Source organism: Theropithecus gelada, chromosome 14 (genome assembly GCF_003255815.1).
Source record: "Theropithecus gelada isolate Dixy chromosome 14, Tgel_1.0, whole genome shotgun sequence".
Classification (NCBI taxonomy): Eukaryota; Metazoa; Chordata; class Mammalia; order Primates; family Cercopithecidae; genus Theropithecus; species Theropithecus gelada.
This window is the reverse complement of record NC_037682.1, coordinates 14,572,859-14,587,924: the sequence shown is the minus strand read 5'-3', so window position 1 is coordinate 14,587,924 and position 15,066 is coordinate 14,572,859. Positions and strand designations below refer to the sequence as shown.

At 37.6% G+C, this 15,066-nt stretch overlaps 1 protein-coding gene and 1 pseudogene across 1 annotated transcript; both read right to left on the bottom strand.

Moving 5' to 3' along the window:
• Positions 1 to 1,433: 1,433 nt before the first annotated feature.
• Positions 1,434 to 2,387, bottom strand: LOC112605837 (olfactory receptor 1440-like). Its single transcript, XM_025355775.1, has one exon. The coding sequence runs from the start codon at positions 2,385 to 2,387 to the stop codon at positions 1,434 to 1,436; it is 954 nt and encodes a 317-aa protein (XP_025211560.1).
• A 12,070-nt stretch (positions 2,388 to 14,457) lies between these two features.
• On the bottom strand, positions 14,458 to 15,059 carry LOC112605836 (annotated as a pseudogene).
• Between the last annotated feature and the right edge of the window lie 7 nt (positions 15,060 to 15,066).

Genomic DNA, 15,066 nt, shown 5'->3' with positions numbered 1-15,066 from the left:
GGGTCACTAACAAGAGTTAGTTAAAAACAAAACAAAAACAACAACAAAAAACTTTACATGAAACCTAGGCTTGCAACCCCATCTCAAACTTCTCAACAAAATCCTATCCGATAACTGTAAATCAGTTGTCTTCCGAAATAACTTTCCCTTTCATCTCCAAGCTCCCTGAAATTGGATTCTACCCACAGGGATATGGAGTATTTATTAGAAGCAGAACTTCTCACATTGTAGTGCCTACAGTTATCTAAAAGGTTTGCTGTAAGATTTTTAGCAACTGAACACTCATGGGGATTTGAAATTTTCCCTTCTGAATACAGAGGGAGGTGGGGGGAATATACAAAATGCCTTTTACTGGATATAATCTCTTGAAAATTTCCATGATTTCAGGCCTAAGATTATGGAAGTCAGAATCCTACCAGAAGATTAAACAACAGAAGTGTGCTTTCTGCCTCAGCTTCCTTTCCTTGTTTGGTATTTTAAATCTCAATCCTCTAGTATTCCTCTGTATCTTGTAGTAAGTTATAAGGGAAACAGCCAAATTCAGACTTTCTTGTGGTCCCAGAGGTTCCGTTCTTTATGGATGATTTTACCAACCACTTCCTATTTGTTAATTATTGGAAAAACAACTTTGTAACGGGGACTTGGCCTATTAAGCCAAAAATGTTAATAGTAAGACAGTTGGAAATGCAAAAATCAGGGACTAAATTATGTCACCAACAGTGGGCCAGTTTCTGATTCTCTTTTCTGGTGTCATGGTAGAGATAAGATGGAAAAACAAAGACACTATAGGAATAACATACAAGGAATTGTCTAGGAATACCCAGCTAGAAAACTGCTCAACCAAATCTTAACTTAGCAGACACGTTAAGCATTCCTATTACAACAAATTTCATCTGTGTGACTTTAGCAAGCCTTTTACCTGATAGGAATATTTGGCTTTGGACAAATGCATAAATGAAGAAATTAATCCAAAATTTCCAGAGGTGAAAGAATAGGTTAAATGTGAGTTTCAGCTTAATTGGGAAATTATTTTTAAAAAGATCTCTCTGTATTAATAGTAATCCCTCTTCTACCTAAAATAAGATGCTATGAGAAGGCTTGCTAGTCTCCTGGAAGCCCTGACCAGTAATAGCATCTCTAGTTCTTGAGGTAGTGCCATGTTAGATAGAAATTGAATATTCAAGGTGAACCGTCCCATTGCCACAACTAGCTACAAAAAGTACTTGTGGTTTGCCTGGCCTATTGATTTATTAGAGTACAACTAATAAAGAATGGTTATTAAATTTGAAGATACCTTTTATGCATTTGCCTGATTTTGTGCCAACCCTGAGTTTATATAAGGAGCAACTACAATTCTGCCAACAATTAGGAGAGTTGAAAATAAATGTTTAGCTGTTCTTCCCACATTATTTATACATCTGAAACAAATTCCATTATTTCATTCCATAACACCAGGAGAAGATTCTCTTCTTCCATCTGTTTAGGGCATCTTTGATTTCCTTGTTCCTCAGGCTGTAGATCACTGGATTTAACATGGGGATTATAACTGTGTATAAGACTGATGCCAACTTGTTTTGGCTCAGGGAATCACCAGCATTAGGATATATATAAACAAAGATACCTGAGCCAAAGAAAAGGATCACTGCTGTCAAGTGAGAAGCACAAGTGTTGAAAGCTTTGGCTCTGCCTTCAGCTGAGGTGATCTTCAGAATGGTGGCAATGATATAACCATAAGATATCATGATAACTAAAACTGACGTGAGTCCAAAGATCACTGTGAGAACAGAGGTCATGACTTGAAAGAAAAAGGTGTCAGAACAGGATAGAATCAGCAGCTGGGGCAGATCACAGAAGAAATGGTTGATGACGTTTGGCCCACAGAAAGGGAGCTGAAGCAAGGCACAGAGTTGGATAAATGAGCCTAAGAATCCAGTTATACAAGATCCTGCCACCATCTGCCTGCAGAGGGTGGGTGACATGATGGCCCTGTAGAGCAGAGGGTCACAAATGGCAGCATATCGATCATAAGCCATGGTTGCAAGAAGACAGCACTCAGTTAGACCTAGGCTAGAGAAGAAAAAGTACTGCATACTGCACCCCATAAAGGAGATGAATTTATGCTTCTTGAAGAAGTCTGAGAGCATCTTGGGAGCTATAGTGGAAACATAGCAGATGTCCAGAAATGACAGATTACTAAGGAAAAAGTACATAGGTGTATGCAGATGGGAGTCCATCCTGATAAGGGTGATGAGGCTCATGTTCCAGGACACTGTCAGGAGGTAGATCCCTAGGAATATTGAAAAGAGGAAAATAGCGAGCTTTGGAAATTCAGAGAATCCCAAGAGAATGAACTTTGTAATTGTTGTACTGTTCCTTTCCTCAGTCATTGCACTGGTGATTCTAGTATCTGTAGGAAAAAAGAGCATAAATATCTAAGTCAGTTGTTATCCCAATTTCTATTGAAATAAACTACCTTGTATCCACACTGAACACAGAGCCAACCAAAATATTGATCCAATTTAGAGGAAATAACCCTGATTAACCTTGGCCCTTACCCTAGAACTTAAAGTATAATAAAAAATGTTTTTTAAAAAAATGCATAAGCAAAAAAAAAAAAAACTACAATGGTTCTGTGCATTAGTTTTTCCACATGTAGAAGAGGATGACTACACTTTTCATTGTATATCAGGCTCTTATGAGAACAAAAGAAAGTATAAGAACATTTGGAAGGGACTTTTTAAAAGACACTTTGGAAACGTTAGCATATCGCTAATGGAATTAAAATCCTGTGCATGAGTCAGTGACTAAGAGCATGGACTTAGATGTCACACTGCTGTTTTTGGATTGTGGTTCTGCTACCTACAAACTGTGTTAATATCTTTGTGCTTGTTATTTCATCAGTAAAACAGGGATAGTAAACCTGTCTCAGGTTTTAACTGAGGTTATGTATGGTATCTGTCAGGCACATAGCACGAATGGTATGAAAGTGGTGTCATTAGGGGATATCTTTCTAGTATAATTTTGAAGCACTCTTTTGATTTGTGAAAAACTTAAATTTAAATGTTTAATGGGGTCATATAGGTAACATTCTCTGACTACAGTGTTATTAAGTTAAAAATCAGTAGCAAATTGATAATTAGAGAAATGTCGTAATTGAAAACTTACATATTTTGAAACCATTCATGAACATTATTAATATTAAATAATGTTAAATCTAATGAATAATTACAGAAATGCAAATTAAAACAGTGGATACAATTTCACACTTGCCATTTTGACAAAAATTAAGAAGTGGGGCAATATCAAGCATTGACTAGAACATAAAATAAATGGAATCCTCATCCCCTGTTATTGGGAGTGCAAACTACTATGATGGCTTTGGAAAGCAGGTCAGTAACCTTTAATATGGAAGAATATGTAAACACAATATAACCCTCAAATTCCAATGCTAAGTGTATTCTCTAGAAAACAAAATCCTCTATAAAACAAAAACTCTCTGAAAAGACTGTTAAAATACTCCTTCTTTTTCGAATTACATATCTTTGTGAGACCAGATTTCCTCATCTACCTCAACCAAAACTGTATATTGAAACAGATTAAAAGAGAAACAAATATAAGAATCCAGCTGTCTTCTATGAAACAGACATTTATGACATTTTCAAAACTGTAAAACAATGCTACTCCTCACAAGCTATTTTTGTTTTGGATAATTATAAATTTTCATAGATTATTTTATTAAAATATTTTAATCACAATAACCCATTTATGCCTGAGGTTGCAATTTTTTGAATTTGAAAAATCAGACCTTTGCGATGACCTTGAGCAGTAAGATATAAATGACTCTCACATGCAGTGTAAACTAGTTCAACCATTGTGGAAGACAGTGTGGTGTGGTGATTCCTCAAGGATCTAGAGCTAGAAATACCATTTGACCCAGCCATCCCATTACTGGGTATATACCCAAAGGATTGTAAATCATGCTACTATAAAGACACATGCACATGTATGTTTATTGTGGCACTATTCACAATAGCAAAGACTTGGAACCAACACAAACGTCCATCACTGATAGACTGGATTAAGAAAATGTGGCACATGTACACCATGGAATACTATGCAGCCATCAAAAAGGATGAGTTCATGTCCTTTGTAGGGACATGGATGAAGCTGGAAACCATCATTCTGAGCAAATTATCGCAAGGACAGAAAAACAAACACTGCATGTTCTCACTCATAGGTGGGAATTGAACAATGAGAACACTTGGATGCAGGGTGGAGAACATCACACATCGGGGCCTGTTGTGGGGTGAGGGGATGGGGGAGGGATAGCATTAGGAGGAATACCTAATGTAAATGACGAGTTAGTGGGTGCAGCACACCAATATGGCACATGTATACATATGTAACAAACCTGCATATTGTGCACATGTACCCTAGAACTTAAAGTATAATAATTAAAAAAAAATTACTACCTTAAAGTAAGCACAGGGAAAAAAATATAAATAAATAAAAAATAAATAAATAAAATAAAATAAAATAAATGACTCCCACATGCTTAGCATTCCAATAATGGAACACTAGGAATAATTAATATATAGTGAGTGAAGAAAACAAGCAGAACAGAACCAGTGAGTAATAAGTGGCTTAAATCTATTAATATAGCTTGCATACTAATGGATTTTGAATATCAAAAAGATAAATCAACTATAATTTTTAGAGTACTTCATCAATAATAATAATAATATGTAACAGTTATTCAGCACTTACTGTCATAGCCATTCTTCTAATATATTTATTTAGTCTTCACAAAAATCTCATTTTAATATAAAGCACAGGAAGTCAGGGATCTTTCCCATGATCTCAATATTAATAAGTGATACAGCTGGGAACCCTCTCAAATAGACTGACACCAGGGTCCAGCATTGAACAATTATACTACACTACTAATTTACATACAGTTTGTATCTCTTTCATCTTTATTTTCCTAGTCACTATTAGCATTGCACCATTTAATTAAATTAATGAATAAGTTGTTAGAGCTTTGAGGATTCATTTGAAATCATAAATAAAATAAAAGTAGGTGGAGTCTAAAGGTCACACTGGCCCAACATAAATTGTAGCTACGGTAAATTGCCCCCTGCATCAACTATTGCAATGATTAATATCCCTTTGGCATGCAAAGATGGCCATAAATGATCATTTTTAATATTTCACAGTTATTAAAATTATATATTTATACAAAACAACACTGTCAAGTTGCTTTAGCATAAAATTACATTAACCCCCTTTGCCTACTCTATTTTAGACTCAGCGAAAGTTTTAATTATCTCTGACAAATAAACTTGGGAAATTAACTATTGAAAAGCAGAGTATATTTGGTGTCACCATTAATCAACTTTGTGATTTGGGGCAAAGTAATTCACCTTTATGTGCCTTCATTTCTTCATCTCTAAAGGAAGAATCATCATCACTTCATATGCTTTTGTAAGGACGTAACTCTGATATGTAAAATAACAACTAGGCTGTCAAAAATGAGAGACGTTATACTAATACTGAATAATAATAACTATATCTAAAGGTGGTTTGCTAACTAAAACACATTTTTATAGGTAAAATAGGATTATTTGGTGGTAAAAATATTAGGTTCCATGGTCCAGATGATAAGCTATCAGGAAAACTTCATGCCCCCCATTCCACTTTACTCACTGGCTAGTGTTTGAAACACTATAAGGTTATTTTTTTCAACTCCAATACCTTGGTTTCCATTAAAATTAATATTATTCTATGAGAGTGGGGAAGAGGGATCATGAGTTTTCCAAAAACAAACAAAAACAGATGTTGAGCCTGGATGCATGAGGTCTTTGTCAAGTGCATAAGAGAGCAGGGTTACAGCAGAAAGAAGAAAAAAGGAAAGGGTTTCAAGCATGGAAGCCAAGTTTCCGCCATTCTGATTTCACTCACCCAAATGTTCATGCAGGTGTTTGGCTCCTGACACGTGTATCTTCGTGAAATTCTGGGAGGTACTGCTGCCACGCTGCCTTCCACTGAAGTGTGCTCTCGTCCCCAGATGAGTGTCGTGTTCTTTCAAAAATTAGAGGCCACAAGCATCGTAACACAAGTGTTCAGCTTCCCCTAGGCTCTGTGCTTTGGCCATGGCTCTGTGCTTTGGTCATTGCTGCAAGAAAGGTGTTTACAACTAAAGAATCTCTTAAACGTTTCCTTTGGGTGTGGGGAGAGAAGAGGCAATTAACAGAAGGCACCATTAATTATTCTCTAGAATGATGAGAAACACTAGAGAAAACACAGATAAATATTCCCAGTTGATTTCATTTCTTTACACAACAGTGTGCCCCTCATCACCTAATTGAATCAAGTTCTAATTTTTCTTTTCATACTTTTAGAATCATGATATCTGGGAGGGACTTTCAAGGTAGGGTGACCATTACATATATTACCTAAACTGGAAAACTTTGGGCATGAAAAAGGGAGTTATTAATAATCTTGTCAGGACAGCAAACATAAACAGAGATTGTTTCAGGCAGATGATTGTTTGATCACCAACATTTTAAGCCAAAATCTGCTATTTATTGTGTCTTTTTTGATTATGTGCTGTGGCTCTGAACAGACTTGCTTGGGTTGGAATTTTGACTTTGTTGCTTATGAGATATGGGCCCTTGATCATCTTTCTTAATCTCACTATGCCTCAGTTTATTAATCAGTAAAAGGGAGGACATAAGAGGGTTATCTTATAGGGTTGTGATGAATTCAAATGAAATACCTGGAAAGTACCTTGACGTACTCAATAAATGTTAGCATTTTGTTTTTGTTAATAATATTATTGTTTTAATTTCTCCATTTTCTGTTGATATTTCTATAAAAAACTGTGCTCATTTTATAGGTATAGTTTTTTACATTCAGCTTTTGTTATATGACATTGTAAGTTTTTAAAACTTTGTAAATTCTACTTCAAAATTTAATAGTTATTTTACTCTTGAACTCTTGTATTTTGTCTTGTTAATAACATTAATGCAACCCAGATGTTCCTGGTCTCATTAACCTTAACTGTAATATCATGTCATACTAGCTTTTTATTTATAACTTTTTTTTTCTTTTTCTTTTTATTATACTTTAAGTTCTAGGGTATACGTGCACAACGTGCAGGTTTGTTATATGTGTATACATGTGTCATGTTTGTTTGCTGCACACATTAACTTGTCATTTACATTAGGTATTTCTACTAATGCTATCCCTCCCCCATCCCTCCACCCCACGGCAAGCCCCGGTGTGTGATGTTCCCTGCCCTGTGTCCGAGCGTTCTCATTGTTCGATTCCCACCTATGAGTGAGAATATGTGAGAATAGTTTGCTCAGAATGATGGTTTCCAGCTTCATCCATGTCCCTACAAAGGACATGAACTCATCCTTTTTGATGGCTGCCTGGTATTCCATGGTGTATATGTGCCATATTTTCTTAATCCAGTCTATCATTGATGGACATTTGTGTTGGTTCCAAGTCTTTGCTATTGTGAATAGTGCCACAATAAACATACATGTGCATGTGTCTTTATAGTAGCATGATTTATAATCCTTTGGGTATTTACCCAGTAATGGAATTGCTGGGTCAAGGATCTAGCTCTAGATCCTTGAGGAATCACCACACTGCCTTCCACAATGGTTAAACTAGTTTACACTCCCACCAACAGTGTAAAAGCATTTCTATTTCTCCACATCCTCTCCAGCACCTGTTGTCTCCTGACTTTTTAATGATCGCCATTCTAACTGGTGTGAGATGGTATCTCATTGTGGTTTTGATTTGCATTTCTCTGATGGCCAGTGATGATGAGCATTTTTTCATATGTCTGTTGTCTGCATAAATGTCTTCTTTCGAAAACAGTCTGTTTATATCCTTTGTCCACTTTTTGATGGGGTTATTTTATTTTTTTCTTGTAAATTTGTTTAAGTTCTTTGTAGATTCTGGATATTAGCCCTTTGTCAAATGGGTAGATTGTGAAAATTGTCTCCCATTCTGTAGGTTGCCTGTTCACTCTGATGGTAGTTTCTTTTGCTGTGCAGAAGCTCTTTAGTTTAATTAGATCCCATTTGTAAATTTTGGGTTCTGTTGCCATTGCTTTTGGTGTTTTAGACAAGAAGTCCTTGCCCATGCCTATGTCCTGAATGGTATTGCCTAGGTTTTCTTCTAGGGTTTTTATGGTTTTAGGTCTAATATTTAAGTCTTTAATCCATCTTGAATTAATTTTTTATAAGGTTTAAGGAAGGCATCCAGTTTCAGCTTTCTACATATGGCTAGCCAGTTTTCCCAGCACCATTTATTAAATAGGGAATCCTTTCCCCATTGCTTGTTTTTGTCACGTTTGTCAAAGATCACATGGTTGTAGATGTCTGGTGTTATTTCTGAGGATTCTGTTCTGTTCCATTAGTCTATATCTCTGTTTTGGTACCAGTACCATGCTGTTTTGGTTACTGTAGCCTTGTAGGATAGTTTGAAGTCAGGTAGCCTGATGCCTCCTGCTGTGTTGTTTTGGCTTAGGATTGTCTTGGCAATGCGGGCTTTTATTTTTTTGGTTCTATATGAACTTTCAAATAGATTTTTCCAGTTCTGTGAAGAAAGTCATTGGTAGCTTGATGGGGATGGCATTGAATCTATAAATTACCTTGAGCAGTATGGCCATTTTCACAATGTTGATTCTTCCTATCCATGAGCATAGAATGTTCTTCCATTTGTTTGTGTCTTCTTTAATTTCACTAAGTACGGTTTGTAGTTCTCCATGAAGAGGTCCTTCACATCCCTTGTAAGTTGGATTCCTAGATATTTTATTCTCTTGCAATTGTGAATGGGAGTTCACTCCTGATTTGGCTCTCTGTTTGTCTGTTATTGGTGTATAAGAATGCTTGTGATTTTTGCACATTGATTTTGGCTGAATTTGCTTATCAGCTTAAGGAGGTTTTGGGCTGAGACGATGGGGTTTTCTAAATATACAATTATGTCATCTGCAATCAGGGACAATTTGACTTCCTCTTTTCCTAATTGAATACCCTATATTTCTTTCTCTTGCCTGATTGCTGTGGCTAGAACTTCCAACACTATGTTGAATAGGAGTGGTGAGAGAGGGCATCCCTGTCTTGTGCCAGTTTTCAAAGGGAATGCTTCCCATTTTTGCCCATTCAGTATGATACTGGCTGTGAGTTTGTCATAAATAGCACTTATTATTTTGAGATATGTTCCATCAATGCCTAGTTTATTAAGAGTTTTTAGCATGAAGGCCTGTTGAATTATGTTGAAGGCATTTTCTGCATCTATTCAGATAACTATGTGGTTTTTTATTTTGGTTCTGTTAAGTGATGGATTACATTTATTGATTAACATATGTTGAACCACCCTTGCATCCCAGGGATGAAGCCAACTTGATCATAGTGGATAAGCTTTTTGATGTGCTGCTGAATTTGGTTTGCCAGTATTTTATCGAGGATTTTCGCATCGATGTTCATCAGGGATATTGGTCTAAAATTATCTTTTATTGTTGTGTCTCTGCCAGGCTTTGGTATCAGGATGATGCTGGCCTCATGAAATGAGTTAGGGAGGATTCCCTCTTTTTCTATTCATTGGAATAGTTTCAGAAGGAATGGTACCAGCTCTTCTTTGTACCTCTGGTAGAATTCAGCTGTGAATCCATCTGGTCCTGGACTTTTTTTGGTTGGTAGGCTATTAATCATCGCTGCAATTTCAGAGCCCATTATTGGTCTATTCAGCGATTCAACTTCTTCCTGGTTTAGTGTTGGGAGGGTGTATGTGTCCAGGAATTTATCCATTTCTTCTAGATTTTCTAGTTTATTTGTGTAGAGGTGTTTACAGTATTCTTTGATGGTAGCTTGTATTTCTGTGGGATCGGTGGTGATATCCCTTTTGTCATTTTTTATTACATCTATTTGATTCTTCTCTCTTTTCTTCTTTATTAGTCTTGCTAGCAGTCTATTAATTTTGTTCATCTTTTCAAAAAACGAGCTCCTGGATTCATTGATTTTTTGACGGGTTTTTTGTGTCTCTATCTCCTTCTGTTCTGCTGTGATCTTAGTTATTTCTTGCCTTCTGCTAGTTTTGGAATTTGTTTGCTCTTGCTTCTCTAGTTCTCTTAATTGTGATGTTAGGGTGTCAATTTTAGATCCTTCCTGCTTTCTCTTGTGGACATTTAGTGCTATAAATTTCCTTCTACACACTGCTTTAAATGTGTCCCAGAGATTCTGGTGTGTTGCGTCTTTGTTCTCATTTGTTTCAAAGGACATCTTTGTTTCTGCCTTCATTTTGCTATTTACCCAGTAGTCATTCCGGAGCAGGTTGTTCAGTTTCCATGTAGTTGAGCAGTTTTGAGTGAGTTTCTTAATCCTGAGTTCTAATTTGATTGCACTGTGGTTTGAGAGACAGTTTGTTGTGATTTCTGTTCTTTTGCTGAGGAGTGCTTTACTTCCAACTATGTGATCAATTTTGGAATAAGTACGATGTGGTGCTGAGAAGAATGTATATTCTGTTGATTTGGAATGGAGAGTTCTGTGGAATCGTAACTTTTAAACATTAAGAAATATCAGGTTATACTTGGATTTTATTTAAATTTTTTTAACTTTATTTTTAAAAATAATCAAATACAGAAAACAGCAAAAATATTCAGCTTAATGAGTTATGATGAAAATACGTTTGACATCTAACAGTAGCCACTATTCTGATCTTGTGATAATTATTTCCTTACTTTTCCTTATAGCTTTATCACTCAAATGTACATACCTAAATATTAAGTTGCTAATACTAGTTTTGGCTTTATAAAATGTGTCAGTTATCTCTCTCTCTACCTCTCTCCCTCCCTCTCTGTCTCTCAAATCTATTTGTTTTTCCTTTGGAACTTCTCACAATCTGAATTTTGCTGATTATCTCCCCGTAGTAGTTTAATCTGATTTTCTGTACTCCATATTTCCTATAAATTGGCAGTTGGAGCTCCCTTTTTTGTTTTTTGTTTTTTGAAACAGGATCTTGCTCTGTTGCCCAGACTGCAGTGCAGTGGTGCTATCATAGCTCGCTGAAGCCTCAACTTGCCAGGCAAGTGATCCTCCCGCCTCAGCCTCCCAAGTAGCTGGGACAACAGATACATGCCACCATGCCTGGCTAATTTTTGTATTTCTAGTGAAGATGGGGTTTCATCATGTTGCCCAGGCTAGTCTCAAACTCCTGGGCTCAAGCAATCCTGCTTTGGCCTCCTGAAGTGCTGGAATTACAGGCGTGAGCCACCACGCCTGACCTGGATATACTTAATATGATTCAGCTTTGATATTTTTAGCAAGACTATCTCTTAGGTTATATTGCAAACTTGTTTTTAATATCCAAATTTAGAAGGTGCATGCCTCCACCTGTGTCAGTTTACAAGCCTGGCGCTTTGCTTGGATCCCCTGTCCGAGAGCCTATGGGAAGCCATGAGAAATGATCACAAGTCCTGTAGAGTCATAGGCGGCTGTTAAATGCCGTTCAGTGGATTTTTAAAAGCCTTTCTCTGTTTCTATTTTCCTCACCAGTAAGTACATTTCATAGGGGTTTATTCTGATTGTTTAAATATATCTTCTGGTTTTAAACTTGTGCATCTTTCATGTGAGTGATGACTTTTCTCTCTCTCTCTTTTTCAGATGGAGTCTCGCTGTGTCACCGAGGCTGGAGTGCAGTGATGCGATCTCAGCTCACTACAACCTCTGCCTCCCAGGTCCAAGCGATTCTCCTGCATCAGCCCCCCGACTTGCTGGGTCTACAGGCGCATGTCACCAAGCCCGGCTAAGTATTTTTTTTAGCAAAGACGGGGTTTCACCATGTTAACCAGGATGGTCTCCATCTCCTGACCTTGTGATCCACCTGCTTCGGCCTCCCAAAGACTTTTCTCTCTTTCATTACCCTAACATTGGTTATTGCTATGCAATGAGATGGTTTTGATTGGAGAATGTGTGCTTACCTGTTCAAATATTTCAGAACAGTTAAGAGAAAAAGAAAAAAAGTAGGCGGTTTTTTTTTTCTTCTAGATTAGAGATGCAGTTAATATTTTGTGTGGAACAAGGAGCAATCATGAGGTAAGATATTGTCAGGCAGCGTCTGAATGAAAAGTGTTAGAAGGTTCACAGACTGGGTGCCACATCAATAGCTGGGGCTACCACAAAAATTCTCAGACATAGGTGAGGCTAAGATGATCTGACAAGGTGAGTAAGAAGTATCTGCCCTTTGTACCATTCACACATGTTTACACCATCCCATTGTATCAGACTCCAGTGCTACAATATGGAGCTTCCTTTTTTGCAAGAACTAGATGTGCTCACTTCTTCCCCAAAAGGTGAAGTACAATGAATTGGCTAGTTAAGCAGGTTATCATCCTTGCTATATCAGGTGATTCTGAGGTTGGAGCTGATTAATCTTAACCCTCTCCACCACTGATTTCAGATTTCCCTCATTCTTAGCCATTACTTCACCTGGTCGAGATTGTCTAGCGGGTTAACCCAGATCCCACACCCCTGAAGGATCAGATCCCTTAGTTGCCTTGCTCTTAATAGTTCCTGGTTGCTGCAATTTCTAATTAAATATTTGCCCCAAGCACCAAAATGTCCCAGGATATTCCAGTTAGTCCTCTGGGCTCCAGACATGTTCCAGTCCCTGTTGCATAAAAGCAACCCCAACTTCTCAAATCAATTATACCCACCATATAGGAAGTCCTTTATTTGCCTGCTAACCTGTTAGCATCAGGAGGAAGTTTCAGTTTCATGTTTATTGGAATCGTACTGTGTTGTATGGAAGATGTGTTTGCCCCTGAAATATAGAACCTCTAACTTAATGGAATCTAAATCTGTGGGAAAACAAAACACAAGCCATAGAAGTTGGTCATTGAGAATGACGGTCAAGAAGTAAAAATCTTGCTTCCATTCTTTGGTTCCTAGCTGCATATATTCTAGTTATTGGGGGAACAGCATCATATATTAACTGATTAGTGCACATACAGCTTCCTGGAGAATACTGTCTTAACCACAAAGGTATGTTTTCTCTAGCTGATTCCTTAATTGGGCTGTCAAGCCAGATACTTCTAGATAATAATATACAATATGAGATCAGTGGATCACTTGGTTACATTGGCACACGAACACATCTGTAAATAAGTCCTGAATTATTTCTGTACCCTTCAGTTGGTCATAGGTAATTGGCCTAGATGAGGCTATAGGTAGAATTGAAGAAGGTGACATCACAGCTTGGGCCACTTATTCCTGTAATTTACATACACCTTCTGGACTTGCTTGAGTCAAAGCTTAAATGTGAGCCCAATTCCAAGTTCCATTCTACTTCCAGCTTTATTCTACAGAAGATAACCATCCCCAAGCTTCTCAAAGACGCATGAGTACCCCACACACATGCATTATTTAGTACCTTACAGAAAAAAGTATCCTCTGAAAACATAGTCAGGTGGTGGGTTCTCAGCCCTTGCCTGGTAAATTCATGCTATCTTTGCTACTATTTTGAGCCTTGTGTCCTATTTCTCAACACTATCCTGTGAAACTTCTGGCATTTCTACCTCATGCTTGTAAGCCATCAGATTGTCCAAAATCATGAAGCCATTTCTATCTTTTTCTTTTTTTTCAACTTTTAGTTTAGATTCAGGAGTACACGTGCAGGTTTGTTGCCTGGATATATTGCATGATGCTCAGGCTTGGGGTACGGATCCCATCACCAAGGTAGTCAGCATAGAACCCAATAGGTAGGTTTTTAACCCTTGCCCCACGTCTCCCTTCCCAGTGTCTATTGTTGCCATCGTTATGTCCATGAGTGCCCAACGATTAGCTCCCCCTTATAAGTGAAAACATGTAGTATCTGATTTTCTGTTTCTGCATTAATTCACTCAGGATAATGGCCTCCAGGTGCATCCATGTGGCTGCAAATGACATTTGTTTTTATGGCTGCATAGTATTCAGTGGTAGATGTGTACCACATTTCCTTCATCCAATCTACCATTGATTGATCACTAGGTTAATTTCATGGAGCCCTTTCTAATAGGCTATTAGCATCACTTCCAGGTGTATTTGTCAAAATATTGAATCCTTTCCATAAATTTTCCACTGATATTATATTCCATGTACCCTGGTCCAGCATCTTCAAGATTTACTTTCTTGTGAGTACATATTTTCCATGTGCTCCAAAACGTTTTGTATGTAATATATTTTCTCTTAGAGCTGGACTATTGATCCATTTGGGTGGTGATGAAAACTGACTATGGTTATTAACCTATAAGTAATGAGAGAGGGCACAGCATATCTCAACATCAACAAGTGCCATTTTATAAGGCAGCTGCCTTAGTTTGAAGTTATTGCTTGGAAAGCAGGCAAGAGGTGGCAACTCTTTTCCTTCAAAAAGAAAAGGCCAACTCTTCAGGGCATCTTTGATTTACTTGTCACTCAGGCTGTAGATCAATGGATTCAACATGGGGATCATCACGGTGTATACAATAGAATCCACCTTGTTTCCACTCAGAGAAGCATCAGAGTGAGAGCACAAATAGACAAAGATTCCTGAGAAGTAGAAGAGAGTCACTGCTATCAGGGGAGAACACCAGTGTTGAAGACCTTAGACCTGCCTTCAACTGAGATGATCTTCAGAATGGTAGCAATGATATAACCATAAAATATCATGATAACCAAGACAGACGTGAGTCCAAATACCACTGTAAGCATGGAGGTCATGACTTGACAGAAAAAGGTGTCAGAGCAAGATAGGATCAACAGTTGGAGCAGGTCACAGAAGAAATGGTTGCTATTTGGCCCACAGAAATGGAGCTGAAGCACAGCACATAGTTGGATAAATGAGCCAAAGATAATAGTTATACAGGTTCCAACCACTATGTGCACACAGAGGTTGGGGACACGGATGGCCATGTAGAGCTGAGGGTCACAAATGGCAGCATATCAATTACAAGCCATAGCTTCCAGAAGACAGCACTCAGTCAGACCCAGGCTAGAGAAGAAGTATTGCATGGTGCACCCCATAAAGGAGATG

Bases quoted from the DNA above. Each gene is read 5' to 3' on its own strand.
- LOC112605837 (XM_025355775.1), bottom strand. From the start codon at position 2,387: ATGACTGAGGAAAGGAACAGTACAACAATTACAAAGTTCATTCTCTTG.